The sequence below is a fragment of the Ambystoma mexicanum genome, chromosome 8, assembly GCF_040938575.1.
Source record: "Ambystoma mexicanum isolate Mex_15411 chromosome 8, UKY_AmexF1_1, whole genome shotgun sequence".
Taxonomy (NCBI): Eukaryota; Metazoa; Chordata; class Amphibia; order Caudata; family Ambystomatidae; genus Ambystoma; species Ambystoma mexicanum.
Genome location: NC_090929.1, coordinates 943,921,843 through 943,941,190, shown reverse-complemented (window position 1 = coordinate 943,941,190; position 19,348 = coordinate 943,921,843). Strand labels below are relative to the sequence as shown.

Below are 19,348 nucleotides of genomic sequence, written 5' to 3'. Positions count from 1 at the left end.
TCCACTTTTTCTGTCTTCCGAGGTCTTTTGGTCTCATACGTGGGTGTCCGTTCTAGTCTACCTCTTGCAATTGTTTTGCTTTATCACACACATCTGTTGCACGAGGTCCTTGAGCAGCATGTTGAACTGGTCCCCTACTCAGGGGGTGCAGTAATGCTCTCCTTTGCCCCTGTTCTTTCTTTCTTTTCAAGTGGTTTGTTAAAATGGTCTTGGTCTGGCACCTTGTTCTAGGAATTGTGGCTGCGCCTACAGCCAAGCACTACACAACCAGGCTAGATTTTGTTGCAGTAGACAGGGCAGGGCCTGAGCCGGCAAGACCCACCCAAATCTGTAAATGCCCACTCAGCCGGGATGTGTGGGCATTTATAAATGTTAATGTTTCTGCGGTGGGCCCAGCTACATTGGCCTCAGGCCCCACTTGTTAGACAATCCTGGCTACGCCTCTGGGGTGTTATCTTGCTGTCCTTACACAGCCTGCTCCTCCTGTCACTGATTATGGCTGAAGCTCCAATTCCTCCAGTTTCAATTCCAGTCACTGCCCAGGGGCTTGATCAGTCATACTGCACCATCCTGTTGCGTTTGCTGCACTGCTTCTCTTCCACTAATCACAGGAACAGGGACGGCTCTGGTCACCCAACCGGAGCATACCAGTATGCTGCCTTGTAGGCGAGGGGTCCTCTCTACATTTCCACATAGATTATGATTGTTTAATCTTGGCTTTCAGAGTGGGACTTCCATGTAGACCCCTCAGTGGATTTCGTAGTGTGCTGTTATGTTGGATGGGTCGGGTCGAGATTTATTTCCCAACATTCATCGACGCCTCAGGGACTTCACATGGAAAATGTCCCATTGGTACCTCGCAGAGCCACAACTGAAACTCGCAGTTTAAATTAAAAGAAAATAAAGCATGTGAAACCGGAGACCGTGTACGGCAGGAAATGAAGGGTAACGTGGGTGATCATCTCCACAAGAAGGACATGCCATTGCTGTTTTATTCACTTTCAAAGATGGATGGCACAGTCAATTCTTATTTTGTTGCTCTTCATTTCCATGTCAGGGCAGACGTGGAGTGATGTGGTGATTCCCTTATATTGATTCTGTGATATGCAGACAAATCTACTATCCACAGTAATACATAATAGGCAGAAAATTAATCCAGTTGCATTTTCAGCAAATTATTCCTGTCCATCTTTTATCTTCCATAGTACTTGATAATACTGTATATTAATGCCATCTAGACCAACAAAGGATGGAGTAGAGAAATCTGCCTGACTTCCTAATCCCTGACACTTTATTTATAGTCATTGTACTTGCAATCGGTTTCTTTTCTAATCCTCAATTTATTTTTTTAATCAAATGCACTGCACGGAACTACACGATATACCTTGCATATGATTATTGAGAGAGGACTGGGTTGGTAGACGAAGACCGTTCCCTCAAGGAGAGCAGACGATGAGATATTATCAATTCTAAACATCATAATTAACCAGTGCTCTGTTACGGTTGTAATCCCTCAATAGTATGCATTGTTAAGTCAGTGAGTCCAGCAATTTGCCTCACATGACCTTAAAGGTCTTTCCTTTCTTTTACTCTTAACATCAGATTCTCCAGAGAAGCCAATTTGGGGAGTGTACACAACCGTTCTATTAGTGTGGGTTTGGTATTGGATTTCCATTGGGGGAGCATTCATTTCTTTTGACCAGTCTTTCTGGTTCCTTGTTCCCTTGTTTAATCCTCAGGTCATTGAACAGTAGCCTTTCTTTTGACAGCAACACTCTCAGGCCTCACACTGTTGTCATTTTGCATGTACTTTCCTCCAACCTACCTGTTATCAGTTTGCATGTTACTAGCATGTAACACAGGGTGGTCTTTGGATCTCTTCAATCACCAGCATTGGCCTTCCACTAGGTACAGGTTCAACAGTTTTGCGGGTGTCCAGAATGCCCTTCACATAATACACTGCTGTGTGTATAACATGCCGAAGCTTAGGCCCTCCTCTCTTGTACCCCCCACATGTGAGCTTCTATCTTGCTGGTACATCTCCTTTCACAATCCATTATATTATTTTTCTCAGGACCTTTAGGCATTTTCTCTGTGATCACTCAGATGGTCTGATTTCTTGACTTGTCGCTTGATCATCATATCTTGCATTATTTTGCTAAAGTTATAAAGTTATTGCCATTGTTTGACAGTTGCAGGATGCACGACAAAACAACCATCTTTATTTGCTGGTACTGCACAGATTCACTTTGTGATAGATTGTGTCTTGCCCCAAGGCACAATCTCTCAGGTGTCCCATGGCTTTTAGGTCTTTTAGGTATCCATTACACCAATATAACCCCACTTATGCAGTTTTACACATCGGGTTTTCAAGGTTGATGAACATGGAACGACGTGGGATGCTCTCTTATTTTTGTGCAGATTTGATTGTATGTAATTATTAGAAGAAAAAACGAATGGGAGATTTAATCGAATTTTAGCTATGCGAACATTACATATAACCGAAGATTTCAATGGAGTCTCCCATTCGGAGCCATTACAGTGACCAAGCAGAGCAGGAGTTGCAGGGGTGTCCCCCGCACCTTCTTCACTGTCATGGCCTCATGGGTTGCGGGGAGTCCACCGCTTTCCGAACAAACTTGAAATAAAAAGGACTCTTCAGCAATGGTTTCCGATCATGGAAGTGAAGGGAACAGGCGTTGCAGGGATAAAGCGAGTCAGCAGCACACAGCAAAGCGTGCCGCCGAGGGGTAAGTAAGGCAGTGGGTGGCAGTGGGTTAACTGCAATTGCTGGGGGAGGAAAAAACAAAAGATATTTTTTTCTAAATTACTTACGTTTTTTTCTCCCTCGGTCATTTCAGCTTCCAACAAGTCTCTGTAATCCTGAAGTGACAGGTTGGTTTGGTAGAAGCTTGTTGTGTTTCGGCCAAGATATGGGTTCAAAGCGGGATTTAGTTCTTTTTTTGCTGCCTTAACCTCAGTTTCATTGAATGGGTATTTTTATATAGTCCTTTTTCATATTCCTTATTCTAGGCAATTCTATTCTATCAAAAAAGACTTGATCTGAACTCTATGCATTTGTCACATTTATAACAATTTTTTTGCAGAGGTCTTGCATGTCCGTACAGATTAACAGGTTGTCTGCTCTGATCTTTCCATCTGTGTCTCTGATCACATGCACTTATCATTGTGTTGTCTGTGTTTTCACTGTGTTCTAAGAGCTTGTCTGGTTTATCAACTCCTTTCTAGTAGCGCGGTTTAGTTCAAAAGAGCATTTTCGCCATTTCGGAAGTAGTACTTACTCAGCTCAAATTTTGCTGCCTCTAACTGTCTTTGCAGGTTGAAGGACACGCAATTCCTCTTCTCTTCTTACTCTAGTGTGCCAATGTTTTTACTCTGGTTTGCTATGTTTTTTCTTTTCTCCTGCTTTTTCTTTTCGCCTGCTTTCTCCTTGTGGATACTATCAGGAATAATCCCGCTTGAGGGAATCACAGAATATTGTGAGCCCCACACAGTAGCTTTATTGATTCTTACACAGAGACTTCTTCATTGAAGTAATGTTGAATTTGAAAGCTATGCAGACGGGGGAAACGCTATTTTTCATTATCATCATTGCTTTCTCTAACAAGTTGCAATGTTGCATTCCTTTTTCTTGTTTGGAAAAAAAAGTTTGGATTGGAGCAAGGATGTGCTCCAGTACATTTCTCACACTCAGTGGACAAAAACTGTTTTCAGGTATTTATAAAGTAAATATAAGCACAGCACACTATTTCAACAGCAAATAAGGTTTAGTCCTCATTGGATACTTAATAAAATTTCCAAGGCGGATCTGATGGGCTCAGATACATCTTGGAAAAGAATTTATAAACATTTTCTATACAGATGTTTGATAGTGTAGATGGGGTGGAAGTACATCTTTTTGAGAATGAACATGGTCAATTATATTTTACTAAAAGAACTCATGTTACCTTACTTAAGAACTTATCAAAGCAGCAAAATTGAGCAACAGATATAGACATGAGGGTTACCATCTTTTTAGTAGGCAAATTATGGATTTTGAGACATCGGGAGGCATGCTGGAAAATTGTCAATGAAGAATGACAAGACAAAATTTGAAACGTCAGCCTTTCAGAGAATAATAATGAAACTGTGAGCAAGGAGTCATAACTGTTGAAAAAATTATTGAAATTGATGCGATGTAAAAAAAATGTGAATTGCCATTCAATCAGTAACAGAAAATGTGGGATCCAAAACTGATGTGTGGGGAGTTAGAATCTAGTAATTTGTTTGCTTTAAATGCTTTCAACTGATAATAATTCACGTAGCAATTCATTTTTTCTCACTTCTTGATTTTTAAAACTGTGTCCTTAATCGCTTGATGTGCCTTGCACTCTGAACTAAACTGCACTGAGAATGGGGGGTGTGGCTGGCTGACATATCCTGGAGCAGACGTTGGGGGGAGGTGAGAGCTGGCGTGCTGCTGCATACTGGGATCTACTGTGTTCTCTCCCCACCTGTTGCCTCCTCCTGGCATGGTGCAGTGGGTTGTGGTGCATTGCAGGACACATTTCAAAGAAACGGTGCATTTTTGGGTTGCGGACTGGTCCTTCTACAAGCACACAAACGTTTCTGCCGAATTCAGGCAACCCGTCTCATGTGTGAAGGTGCTGAAATCCAAGAAGAGGGGTGGCGTGTCCAAATGTTATGTAGCCAGTAATGTCTGGAGGGTCTTAACAGGTAACTATGCAAAACTTGGTGCAGATTGGTGAAATGGTGTGGAATTGCATAAGGAACAACACTTCGTCAAGCCAAAGACACCCACAAACAAATTTGGACTTGCACTGAAATCCAGGGAAAGGGTGGGGTGGGGTGGGCAGTCATGTCCAAAGGGTCGTAACAGGTAACTATGCAAAATGTGGTGCAGATTGGTGAAACAGTGTGGAATTGAATAAGGAACAATGCTTCGCCACAAACCCAAAAATGCTCACATTTATAAATATAGATAGAAGCTGGTATGCTCTATTTGTTTACAGTATATTAATAGAATTAAGTCTTTGAAACTGAAATAAAATGTTGCATTTTGATTACAAACACCTTGTTAATAAAATCATAAGTCATTATGCGTTATTGTTCATAATTATACCGTACATGTTTTATGGCAATTACCTGAATTTAGAAGACTGCAAAGTAGCCCCATGCAGTTATATTTGACCTCTGGCCCCATGCTGTCATCATCTAGGACCTTCTGTAGGATTGGGATGAGCCCTGATTCCATAAAGGATTCTTCTACAACGTCTGCAACAAAAAAACGAATTATTGTCAATGCTGGCTTCTAGAAGGTTCCAAGTGAGCGGCTTGGCTTGGGCATCCTTATGTTTTTTCTAGCACTATAATGAAAATGATACATCCCGAGAAGTGAACGTCACAGATACAGGCTAAGATGTTCACATAGGCCCAGGTTGTCCAATAGCTCAAATTAGGTAGGAACACGGGTTACAGTAGTGTACGGGACTCATTCTGCAAGAATGACTGGCTGTGGTAAAACACTGCTTTGAAGCACGAACAGCTCAGCTGCAAATACGACACATTAAATTGGGTGTTCCGGTTCCCTTCCAGCAGTATGAAATTACAGAGGCAATTAAAGTCAAGGGTAGAAATACCATCAACAAAACACATTTTTCAGACTTTTCTGCAGCACAATGAATTACTCTGGTGGTAAAAATGTACCCCAGGTAATTGATCAGTGGCGAAATACCAATGGCAGGTAAATGTTCACTTCTGGATCTGGCATCTGCAGAGAAAAAAAACTTCACCATAATTACATGGGTGTCATGGGACTCCCCAACACACAATCTACACTGCTGCTGCTGCTAATTGGTAACACCATTTTAAAACAAGTTAAAGGATGATCTGATTTACCACCATTTGTTTAGATGTTCTAATTTTCTCTGCTAGGGAGTGGTGGTGGTACTGTTTGACTCGTGGTAGTAACTTCACCAAAAGTGGCAATCTGGTGGGGAAATTCGTTCAGCTGTATTGGACCCTGCTTTTAATTCGCAGCTTGTCTACCACCGCCTGTTCTACCTGAGAAAGTTGCCTACAAATACACTAGACTAACCGAGTAACACCGCTTCTCACAAATCAAGCCCTGTCACAAGACCAACCTCCACACCAGTGGCTAACTAGGTCCTTGCAGCACTGACTTTAATTGGTCAAGCTTAGGCTCTCCCGTCAAGGAACAACACACAGTATATCTTGGTCACCACTCACATTGAATCACTCTGACACTCGGGACACTGGCACTTCCAGTCTGGAAGCATCAACACCAGAGGAAAAAAACGTATCCCAAAAGATCAAATTACAAAATGAAGGAGCCCACTTGCCCGTATTTTGTAATTTGATCTTTTGGGATTTTGGCCATTTGTCGCCCGCGCTGCCTTTCATGTATCCAGGCGACACCCCTGTAACCCCCACAGCCCATAATATTGAACCGGGGTAGCAGGGGACACCCCAAAACCCCCGCTCCCCTTTTCAGTATTTCGGGCCAAAGATCTAATCTACTATGCCGATTGCACGCTAAATGTGCATTCAGCATTTTAGATTCGAACTTTTTGTTCATTACCCTGCCTTTCCCTCCATCCCATTAAAAACACCCTTCCACTTTTCTTGCATAGCCACTCATAGCAAGGACGTTAAAGGGTCTAAGGGTACTTTGGAGACCACTGATGTCATATCCTTGAGCGTGGTTCTCTTTTAGTGGTCAGGATTTTACTCCACTGACGAGGATGAACTCGGTCTTTGAGGGGCTGAATTTAGGTAAATTTCAGGCATTCAGGTTTGGATGATATGGAGGTAGGATCCGGGAATGTACAGTTGGGTGGTGAAAACTTGCGGCAGAGTTGAATTTTGTTTGAGTATTGATCAAGGGCACTCTCTTGACTGCATATTGTAAAGCTTCCAGTGGTACCATGCACATATTCAAAATCTTTGGGCATAGGTTTGAATCTTGAAGGACTTGGTAGTAGACAGGGAGAGAGATTGGAAAACTGTCTTCTGGACATTGTGTTGCTGTTTGAGAAAGAAGAGAACAACTAGCTAGATATTGCTTCAATGATGTCCGTGGAAGAGGGGCCCCTGGTTAGCAGGACATTCTGATTGACTGTGTCCACTGGGAGTTCCAGGGAGTATCAACATATTGAAATCAGCCTTCTCTGTGTTCCTCGGGCTGTCATGCTGGGTGAAACCCACACTAGTATGTATGGAAAAGGCTCTTGTGGTCAGTTTGATTTAGCAATGATGCTGCCGCTGCTTTTTTTCTGACCTCAAGGATTTCAGGGTTTATTTGAGGGTTTTGTGGTAGAAGAGGATAAACATATTTCATTGAAGACCAGAAAGGCGATGAGCAGATTGAGGAATTGAGTACGACTGAGGAAAGAGCAGTCTGTGTGAGGGAATTAGGGATGCAGGAGAGGGTATATTGCTCTTGCAAAACGTGGCATTCAAGGATTGGATAGTGGAGGAAAATGATTAGTGGTCTACTCTTTTGCCCCACCTCTGCTCCACTGTCCATCTCCCCTTTGCTACAACCTCTTCCTTCATGCTTCTTTTCCTACTCCTCAACTTGCCTCTGTCTGCAACCATAACCCCTCTCCTACTGCTACCCCCTTCCCATTTTCATATCTTATTTGTGTGGATAATAGTATCTGGAATGTATTTATTTACTGGATATTGCAGTGTGTGACAGCTGTGCACTGGTGGAAAGTGAGTGCTGTGTTTAGCTGGGGATCCACTAGATTGCAATTTTTTCAGGTGTGCAGCGCACCACACCTCGGTTCCATCCACCATAAATGTACATAATACCTGATAACCTTTTTGCTGCTGAGTGGTCATGCCAAGGACTCAGGATGTCTGACTCCTGCTGCAGTATGCTTTCCTGACACGGTAGCATGTAGTCTGAAGCGGGTTGTACCAGGAATGTTTGTGTACCAAATCCTTACCGTCAGCGCACAGGGATTGTCAGTAACATGCAGCATGAAGAGTTCTGCTGTGGCAGTTCAGCAAGTTGCAACTTCTGTATTCACAGAGTTTGGGGCACTTGACTCTTAATCCCTGGTTCGTATTGTGGGATAGACTGAGACCCTAATATGGCAGCCAATGCAGTTAGGGACACCTGACTCTTGGCCCCTGTTGGGGATCTCGGCGCAAGTTGGGCCACTGTACAAGACTGGGAAGGGAGTGGAGGCCCTGGGGGAGGTTTCATTAATGGATTTGGTAGGCTTGGATTAGATAGGATCTACGGCAAAGTACTTATCTTCTGAATGCACTGATGCACAGTCCTCTTGAGTCAGCTAGTCTAGCAACTTTTTTCTTCCTCCTCTGCCCCTACATTAGCCAGTACTTGAGATGGGTGTTTCTGGAGCATCTTTCCTTCTGACAGCCAGATGGATTTTGCAGTGGCCAGGACCTTCCACTGGGGATACCTGACTTCATACTTTTTCCTGCTATCTGTCCTGCTTCATCTTCCTGCATTGCAGGATAACTAGTCTATAATAAAAGGTTATGGGTAGGGGCCCCAATCACTTCATATTCACTGTGTATAAGGTACTAAAGCCTGGAACATCACCCTACTCCGTCTAAGGACATTTGACCTTCACTCAACCTTCCTAGACAATCTGAGGACCCGTCTTCTCCAACAGTCATAGTGCAGGCTTGCCTACAAATACTCCCTTAAGTCTTGATTTATTTTTCCTTCCTGAACAGAGCAAAGTTCTAAGGTAAAAGGTAGATGCACAAAAACAATGGGAACAATCGATAGAAGAGCCAAGAGGCCGGACATCAGAGTTTAACTCCATCTGGGACCAGAGGTATACACAGGGGTGGAATGCAAAATAAAAACATTTGTATGTCTAACTGTGGCTTAGCACAACAGTGGACTGTGCAGCCCGTTCTGAAAACCCCCACCTTGTGATTTACAGGAGTGATTGAGGTGCTATTCATTAACATTAAATATGATTATCTTATGTACATGGGCCATCAAAGCAATGGGTGGAAACAGAATCTCACACGGTGATCCACTCCATAACTCTATCACTAATCGCGCCCTCTCTTCCATTATGATTTTGTGGACAGGGAGAGAATATTCTGTAAGTAGTTTAAGAATTGGATGTGCCCGGGTGGCCACCGACCTTTCTCTTGTTTCAACTCTTGATGAAGAATGAGGGTATGTTTTGACATGGCATTGCCTCACCCATCTGCTGATGGATTGCTCAGTCACCTCACCTGGTATAGGTTGAATGGTCTGAGCCATTTTCGCTGCATGACTGATCTGCTATACATGTCGGGGTCATTTCTCAAGTGTACTGGTGTATACCATAGACTTGGAACAACGAGTCATAAGATTTTGGTATTTCAGCGTGTTCTGGATGACAGAACTTAAAGCCACTGGGAATGTATTAGTATTGTGATAGTTGTGCAAAGTGACCACACATCAAGCATCATGGTTCTTCCTAGACTGAGGAAACACTCAATACCACATTATCTGACAACATGTATGGCATGTTTCCTTAGTTCGTTACCGACATCATGTATGGCATATTTCCTTAGTTCGTTACCTAGACTGATGGCTGATGCAATGGCCAGAGCTATGAGGGCTTCGTTCTGCATGATGACGTGCGCGCTCGTTGTCATGGATACCAGGTGCTTGACTCCTTGAGCTTTCTGTACAGCTCTCACCACTTCCTACGGCCAGCGGGACCCAAGATACATGAATGGAAATAAAATTGAAAAGACTGCAATAAATAATAGCATTTTCCACTGAAGAAATAAGTTACTATAATGAATTCAATTAAACCTGTAATATAAATAATAACAATACAGCTGAATATTAAGCACTTTGCAAAACATAGAAGCAATTTTTTCTTGAGCCTTGAATGTAGCAAGTTATTTGCATGCAACTCATGATGAATAATTGTACTCAACTCAGAAAAGAAATGCTGAAACAGCTCAGCTGGAAATGCTGAAACAGCTCAGCTGGAAATCATATTTAAGACCTACAGGTTAGAAACACATTTCTACAGCTGACAAACAACAGACTTATTTACTTTGTTAGCCTAGTCCTTATTGGTTATACACGTGGCGTTTCCAAGATTGCAAATCACATACAGGACTTCCTGTTTATTACACGGTGTGCAGAAATATATTATGGATTTAGATTTATGTAGGAGGTGTATGAAATATAAAATGTTGTGTTTTAGCCACATCAGAACATGCCCACTAGGGAGGCATTATGACGCCGGGGGATCAGATCTCCGCTCACTTACCTGTCTCAATTATATGATTGGCAGATGAGGCATTTTAGTCTGGGTTTGAAGAAGTAACCAAAGGCGTACCCTCCAATTGGTGGATACCAATCCATCAGCATAGGGGAAGTCGTTCCTGGCCAGAGAGCTGGCAGGTGACGGCTAGTCTACAACTAGTCTACAACTATACCCTTAAACTCTTTGAAAGTAGGATCTTGTCAGTGCCGGCCCTCTGTGACCCAAGTCCTTTCCTGCTCTCCAGAGTTATGATTGGCCTCTCGCTTCAGAGCACATGAATACATTCACCATGTTTCTCACAACAGCTTTCCTGTGGAAAGGACACCCTGTTGTATTTGGCAATGCCCAGGAAAGTGTCTAGAAACCCCTTTCCTTGACTCACTGCATTCATGACCCTACACAGACATGTCTGCTAAATATCCACGATTGATGTTACTAAGGGCACTCTTATGTGAGGGTGGACACTGATATGCGTGTCAGTTGTGTTATGAAACTTTATTTTCAATGTAGAGAAAGAAGACATCAATTTTAAAAAGCAATAACATATTTACAAAATTATATACAAATTCACAGAAACATCAAAAACAATAGTATCTATAGAAACGAAACCCACCCTAAACTGCAGTTCACATCTCATTGCCTACAAAATCTAATTCAATACAGTTCCAAAAATCTCTCCCCCATACCTTTGCAAACAAACCATTTTTGCCTTGTCTCCTATGTAAATGTTCCTCCATAGCTGCCAAATCTCGCATTTCACTTAGCCACATTTCTTTTTCTAATGTAGCAACAGATTTCCAATTCCTAAGGATAATTTTCTTACCCACTGCAGCCCCTCTAAATAACCATTTTTTTTGGCACTGAGATAGGTCATCCAAGATGGAGTCATTCCCCAGAATTAACGTCTCAAAATTAAAATCAATAGTCACTTCCAGGATTTCTACACAAAATTCACAGACATCGCTCCAAAACCCACGAACCTTCACACAATCCCACAGCATATGTTCCATCGTACCATTATCCTGAACACATGCCCAACATTCCGGACCATCCTTTAAACCTCTCCTCCATAATATTTCCGGGGTCCAATAGACCCTATTCAGGATCTTAATTTGTCTTGTCCGTTCAGTCAAACCCAAGGAACACAGTTTGCAGATTCAGACTATTTTGAAAATCAATTACACCCACAGCCAACTTCAATTTCCTATAGTCTGAAAACCTGAAACCCTCGATGCGAAATTATCTTTGTAAATCTCTAGCGCTTTTCCATTCACCCTCAATGAAGAGGTCACCAATCCAACTAACACCACCCAAAAACCATTCAGGCCAGAATAAAGTTTTGTCATACAGTTTGATAGAGGGATTCATCCATAGTGACGCATTCGGATCTCTACATGCATTCACACCCAACAAGACATTCAGATTCTTCCAGGAACTTCTCAATGATGTAGTCAATACATCTTTCACACCTTTCGATGCTGTGGTTAACAATGCCCTAGGTGACAAAGGACCGTTAGCACTCGCCTCGGCTGCTGCCCACACACTAGGATTTATCTCCATGAAATCAACCATGAAAGCACAAGTAAAGGATAGATGATAGGCCCTGAAGTTTGGCACTCCTAACCCGCCTTTCTCCAATGGCAACTGTAGCTTCCACAAACACAATCTTGGAGGTTTCCTGTCCCACAAAAATCCCTGTATAAGCCTGTCCAATTCTTTCCAATGAGAAGCCTCAAAAATCAGTGGGATCATACCCAAGACATAGTTGATTTTAGGGGCGGACACCATCTTTAAAGCATCAACCTTCCCCCAAAGTGAAAGATTCAGTAAACTCCAACGTTCTAAATCATTTTTGAAAGTCACCGTAATCACATTCATGTTCACTCGTACTAGGTCACAGATTTTCGAAGTAATCCAGATCCCTAAATACAACAACTTTTCCGGACACCAAAGAAAACCCAGATCAGTGACATACTTTTTGCTACACCCAGGGACCAGCGGCAACACTTCTGATTTGCTCCAATTTATTCTATAACTAGAAATCGACTGGAATGAAGTTATGACATCCATCAATGTTGGTAAAGATAGATGCAAGTCTATCAAAACCAAAAGTATGTCGTCTGCAAACATCCATACTTTCTGTTGTAAACCCCAACACGAAACACCATATATATCCAGTTAATTTCTAATATAAGCCGCCAATGGCTCAATCGCCAGAACAAACAACAAAGGAGAAAGGGGGCATCCCTGTCTCGTCCCCCTTTCCAGTCTAAAAGGGACTGAGCGAATCCCATTGGTGTTAACATCTGCTGTCGGTTCTGAATATAAGAGCTTAATCCACGATCTAAAATTCACTCCAAATCCCAATTTCTCGAGGACTAAAAACAAGAAATCCCATTCCACCCGAACAAAAGCCTTCTCCGCATCCCATGAAAAAACGTCCGCATCATCTGACTCATCCGTCGCCTTATTAATTGTATGGAATAAACGCCTGATGTTACTGGAAGTTTTTCTCCCTTTTACAAAACCCGACTGATTTTCATTAATCAATTTCGGTAAAAGATCCTGCAATCTAACGGCCAAGAACTTAGCCAAAATTTTGTTGTCCGTGTTAATGAAACTAATCGGTCGATAACTCCCAGGAAGCGTCTCATCCTTTCCTTTCTTTGGAAAGACAGAAATCATAGCATGTCTAGTCGAAGTCGGTAGTAGGCCATTAGCCAAAGAGGACACAAACATATCCCTAAGTAAATTCAGGGCCGAATCTGGTAATATCTTGTAGAATTCTACCGGAAAGCCGTCTGGCCCAGGTGACTTTCCAACATTTAATTTGTGAATCGCCTTCTTAATCTCATCCAATGTCAGATCTCCTTCAAGTAATTGTGAGTAATATTCAGGAATTCTAGCAAGGTTCACTCTCTCAAGAAAGGCAACATTCTCTGTCAACACATCAACTTCACTCTTATATAAATGCACATAATAATCACAAAAAACACTTTTAGTTCTAATGTTAGTTGTGTTATGATCGATTGACTGGCCACTCTGAAGCCATGTTAGAAGGATCCTATATGTGCTGTGGAAGACTGTGCACTCCTAGTTCTCTAGGAACCAGCTACATGATCTAGTCTCTTCCACAGCTTATTTATATAGCTTTAGTTACTGGACCTCCTTTACCTACAAGAGGGCAATAGGAGGAATCCATGGCCCTTGGTGAAATCCATTGTGTTTACAATGAGGAGTGCTCACTGGTAATCTGGGTAGATGCCCCTGCTCAATTGGACTTAAGCTGAGAACATGGATGCCCCTTTCAAAACATTTTCAGGTGTAGTCTTTGTTCTAGTCAGAACATCTTGTTGGGCTAGGAAGCCCATCTCTGAGTGAGGATTGAAGACCGAGCTGCCAGCGTAAACCGCCTTTGACGACGTTCAAGGAATGCTACTTTCACTATTTTTAGATTTGATTATCGGGTGCCACAGACGAGCCAAAACTATTGCCAAAGTAAAGGAAGATATTAGCTCAGATGGGAGGTGAGGAGGACCACACATTCTGCGGGTGTTATTTGGTTGTGTGCCCACCCCTTTCACACTTAGGGCCACGCTAAGGCCTATGTGCATGTCTTCCCCTTCCCAACCTAACTACCACCACTGGGATCTCTTTGTTCGAGCTCTAGTGCACAGAATCATACCCATAATGACTGAACTGTGCCCTGCATACCCAGCTGTTACATAAAAACTAAGAAAAATGTCTGCAAGTTAGTGCTTTACAGACCCATGACTTTAGTAATAAACATAGTAAAAGGATTTCAGTGCAATACGAAAAACAGAAGTCTTTTTTATGTCTATTATTAATGTTATTGGTCAGCAAATCCTAACTTGGAGAAATTTTTGACTTGACAGTTGTCCAATCATTACTGTGTATGTAAGTCCCAAGTAAGCAATTATTGTGACTCTACAATGCATTTTGTGATGGACCTGTGACCATCTGACTACATGCTGTAATATCACCATAATTATGTAAATATGCACTACATCCGCAGTAATTAATGGAAAGCAAACACAATGTCTGCAACGTTGTGTTTGTAGACCCATGTTGTTAGTACTACACGGAGTGAGAAATTGAAGTCTTTTTACTATGTTTAATTCTAATGCTGGGAAAACAACAACCTGCAGACATTTGTTTGTTTTATTATTTATAAAGCACGCCAGACCCGAAGGTATCAGGGCATAGAGAGCTACAATACGATTTTCAGCTTTGTTACAGTACTGTACACATATGTACAAATCAATACAAAATACAAATACAAAGTATGCAATATGGAGAAAGTCAGAAGGTATATACAACAAGATATGGTCAGCAGGTACAAAGCGGTCAAGTGGGTGATAGATAACATAGAGAAGTTTATATACAGGCATGGGCATGGCAGAGTATTGCAGCAGACCATTGAATAAGTGTGCAGAGAAGCAGAGCGGCATTGTTGCAAGGAGTCGACAGTATATACAAAGTGGTGTAAAGGCGCTTTATCAGTCATTTTTTTTGATCCAGTTAGTGATGTTAAGTCTGAAGTGTGGGTATGTTTGGTCTTCCCTTAGGGCAGGAGGTAAGGAGTTCCACAGCTGAGCAGCTTTGACTGGAAAGCTGCACCCTCCAGTTTTGGAATGTTAAAATCTTGGTATTGTTAGAAGGTTAGAGTTGGCTGATCTTGTTGGGCGATTCGAGGATTGTCTCTTGAATCTATCTATGAGATTGCGTGGGACAGCATTGTGTAGGCATTTGTGTGTGAGTGAGACCGTTTTTAGTAGGATTTTATCATTAGTGGTGAGCCAATTGTTCATTCTCCTCATCTCCGAGATGTGAGTATTTTTTGTTATACCCAGCGCCTCTCTGAGGGCGTTATTCTGTAGAATCTGGATTTTATTAATTATGTGCTTATTGGGCCCCAGATATAAGGCATTGCAATAGTCCAGTTTCGAAAGAATTAGTGCTCTGGCCAATGTAATGCAGCTGTGCATGGAGCGGAAGGGCTTGGCAGCTCTAATTAGCTTGGTGTAAGCCGTGGCTGAGGCCATGGCGTTGACCTGTTTGGTGAAGGAGAGGGTGGCGTCTAAGTAAAGGCCTAATGTTTTGACTTCTTTGGCAACTTTGATTGATATGCCATCGATATTGAAGCTGGAATGTTTGTGGCCTAGTTTGTTCAGATTAGGGGTGGTGCAGAGGATAATGAGTTCTGTCTTGTCATCATTCAGGCATAGACCGTGAGCGGCCATCCATGCCTGGATGATGAGGTACACCTTGTTCACCGAGGCCAAATACTTGCCATAATCTCCTGTCAGCAGTATGAGGATCTGGGTATCGTCTGCATAGCTAGTGTAGGCGATACCAAGATCATCTAGATCATCGAAAGGGGCTTCGTGAATATGTTTTATGTGCTGGGTGAAAGGCATGGTCACTGTGGCACCCCACAGGTGATGGGAATGTGGTTGGCGAATGCTGAAGGTGAAAAGACACACACAGTCCTGTTATTCAGGAAGGATTGTATCCAACCTATTGCTTCTTGTGAGAAGTGTGCAGACGTGTCGAGGTGGTTGCAGAGGGTTGTAGGTCAAAGGATCGACAGTAAAAGGGTCGAGAGGTCAAAGGATCGACCCCAAAGGGTCAACAGGTCAAAGGATCGCATTTTTTTTCACGTTTTTTTATTTTTTGGGGGGGAGTCCCCCCCAATCTCCCTTTTTTTTGCTAAAAAACACTTTTTTCCCCTAAACGAAACCCCCCAAAAATATATATAATTTAAAAAAAAAATTCGATCCTTTGACCTGTCGACCCTTTGGTGTCAATCCTTTGACCTGTCGACCCTTTGGATTCGATCCTTTGACTAGACAGAGTTGCAGAGGACTTTGTGGTCTACCAAATCGAACACTGCTGATAAGGCAAGCAGGAGTAGCAGGGCAGTTTTCCCACTGTCCCTAAGTGCATCAATTTGTGCCTTGAGTTCTATCAGCGCTGTTTCGGTCCCGTGCTGGGGCCTGAAGCCAGAATGGTGGACTCCTAGGAGATGGCTGTGTTCAAGTTATTTCTGTATTTGGAGGTATGTGACCCTGTCTAGGATTTTAAGCAGGAAGGGGACTGTGGTGATGGGTCTGTAGTTAGTGAGAATGGCGGAGTCTAGTGATTGTTTTTTATGGAGTGGGAGTACCCAGGACTCCTTGAGGTTGCTCGGGATGGTACCGGTGGAGAAAGATGCATTGATTCGTTTTGAGATAAAGTGAGATAGGTCTCTGGCAGCATCTTTAATGATTTGATCAGGGCAAGGGTCTCCTTGGCAGTTGGATGGTTTTAAGGTGAGGATAATTATTTCCACCTCTATGATGGACACTTTGATGAAGCTGAAATGGTGTATCGATTTGTGAGTATACGTATGCTTGGGAGGTTGAGTGATAGGTTTGTTGAGGAGGTCTTTTCTTTTGGTGATCTTATCTTGTGGGGTAGCTGCTTTGTTGGTAAAGGCTTTTTGAATACTGGTGCACCAGTTTTTGCCCTTCACACAAGTGCCTGGTACAGAGATTGGAGTTTCAAGATCTTTAAGGATTATGAATAATTATTTTATACTTGAGTTGGCTTGCTGAATTCTCTTATTGTATGTATCTTGTTTGGCTGGTATTATTTCCTTCTTGTAGAGGGCGAATATTTTGTTAAGGTTGGATCTATTATCGTCTGATGGTTGGTGTCTCCATGTGGATTCACTCTTCCTCTCAATGATTTGAGGTAGGAGGAGAACCAGGAATTCAGGTGCATTTTAGGTTTACTCTTTCTAGTTTTTAGAGGGGCAATGGAGTCTAGTGCAGACATAATTTTGTTGTATTTCTCGACTAGGAGGAATGGATCGGTGGATTCTGGTAGGGAAGTTACCGTTTGTAGTATTAGGGGTACGAGTTTCTCAGCTGTAATGTTTTTTTTATTCCTGGTGTGTATGGCGGGGGCCAATGGCGTGTTATTGCTGGCTGGAGTTATGGTTTCTAGTGAGAATGCTAGGGGGTGGTGGTCCGTCCAGGACTGTGGGGTGATGGCAGTGATAGTGGCGTTTCAGTTGTGGTGTGCCACCCAGTCAAGTGTTCTTCCTTTGATGTGGGTGGCAGGGGTTACTCTTTGGCTAAAGCCTAGTTCCGCAACAGAGCCAGCAATTAGTTCAGCTTGCCGATCTTTGGGGTCTTGAAACTCCAGGTTAAAGTCCCTTAATAGTAGGACTTGTTAGGTATTTTAAGGTTGTCGGAGAGGATAGTAGTTAAGTCTTCTTCAAAAGACATAATGGGGCCACGTGGTCTGTATAGTAGGTGAATAGTGAGTATTTTGGAGCTGGAGATCGGTAGTTTAGCGATTAAGGATTCGCAAGATTTGGGGGCGTGGCTAACCGCCATGTGAAGAGGTTGTTCGCTCCGCGTGCTCCGCCTGATGCGACCATCATAAGCTGCCTTTAACTTCATTTTTCGGGGGTCCCGAACCCCACAAATCGCCTCACCGTGGGCTAACATCCTGCTGCACCTGCGGGTCAACTCCCGGGGCTCTGGGTGACCGGCTTCGCCTCATAGACCGTGCGACACGATCCAGCGGACCAGGGCCAAGATGGCGGGCCCGTCGCCCAGCACGACGCGGCGGCCCGCACTCTAAGGCTGCTCCGCGCCACAACGCTCAGCTGCCAGAGGGGGGAAGACCCCTCCGTCGCACATGAGCGCCTGGCTAGACCGACGAGGGGGACTTGCGAAGCACCCGTGTGGCCGGGAGTGCGAATAAGAGGAGGCGCAACCAGGACGCAGAGCCCAGCCTGAGACGTCCCGGACAAGGGCGCTACCCACCGCGGAACCGTGAGCCGGGGCTTCGGAGACCCTTTGAGGTGAGCGGGGGGGACTAACCCAACTGATATATACAGGCTGTTATCGCCGGCCCTCGGGGCGCCCCCCCTCCCTCTTCCACCCTACATAGGCACGGCAGCCCCCACACGAAGCGCCAAGCAGACGTAGCTGTATCTCGCCAGCCGCGCCCTGTTTTGGAAACTCAAAGAAGCGGCCCCGGCGCATACCAAAGACCACTGCTGGCCTGGCCCGCCCGCACAATGACTCAACCACGGGTGAGGGCATTGGGCATTTACTGCCCCTCCATTTCATCACACCTTGGCCACCCCTATAACAGCGAAGCCCTGTGGCCCAGTTGATATGTCTACCAAAGGAGCAAGGGCCAAGCAACGCCAGACCACCATTGATACCTTCACGGCGGCGGGGCCCACAGCGCCTGAGATCATGAACGGGACACTTGCTGCAGACCTACTAGACCCCTCGGGGCCAACATCAGAACCAAGCAACACACAGATCCTCAAAGCCATCAAACAATCTCAAGCAGCCGTGGAACATAAAATTGACGCTGTTGCCATAGACCTGAACCTCCTACGCCAAGACGTCCGTTCCTTTGCCAGCAGGACAGACACGCTGGAGGCCCAGGTCCGCGAAAACATCGAAGCTAAGACTGTGCTCCTCAAAGATGTCGATGTACTCCGACAAAAAGTGAAAAGCCTGGAAGACAGGGCCGAGGAGGCAGAAGGGCGCGCACGCCGTAACAACATTCGCCTCCTGGGGCTCCCTGAGGGCATTGAGGGATCGGACCCCACGAACTTCGTCGAGAACCTCCTATTACAGGAGATTGGTGCAGAGAAACTCTCCCAGGGTTTCACAATCGAAAGGGCTCACCGGTCCCTCACATCGAAACCCACCCAGACCAGTGATCGCTAAAGTACTTAATTACAGAGACCGTGAAACCATCCTCGCCTTCTCGCGATCAGGCGGCCAGATCTGCAGGGGCTCAGCCAAGATATCCATCTACCCAGACTATACCTTTCAGGTTCAAATGAAGAGGGCACTGTTTATACATACCAAAGCTAGACTGAAGTCTGCCGGTCTACGCTACATGCTCCTTTACCCCTCCAGATTGAAGGTGATACGCAACAACAAAACTCACCTCTTCGATACCCCTGCCGAGGCTCGGGACTGGAT

At 44.0% G+C, this 19,348-nt stretch overlaps 1 protein-coding gene across 1 annotated transcript in view; it reads right to left on the bottom strand.

Moving 5' to 3' along the window:
- The window catches only part of LOC138472584 (rap1 GTPase-GDP dissociation stimulator 1-like), a 674,436-nt gene that overhangs the window by 61,125 nt on the left and 593,963 nt on the right, over positions 1-19,348 (bottom strand). The window contains exons 12-13 of the mRNA XM_069610828.1: positions 9,612-9,738; positions 5,167-5,295 (exon numbers count right to left, since the gene is read on the bottom strand). Of these exons, the coding sequence (XP_069466929.1) occupies positions 5,167-5,295; positions 9,612-9,738 (256 nt within the window). The remainder of the gene's footprint in view (positions 1-5,166; positions 5,296-9,611; positions 9,739-19,348) is intronic.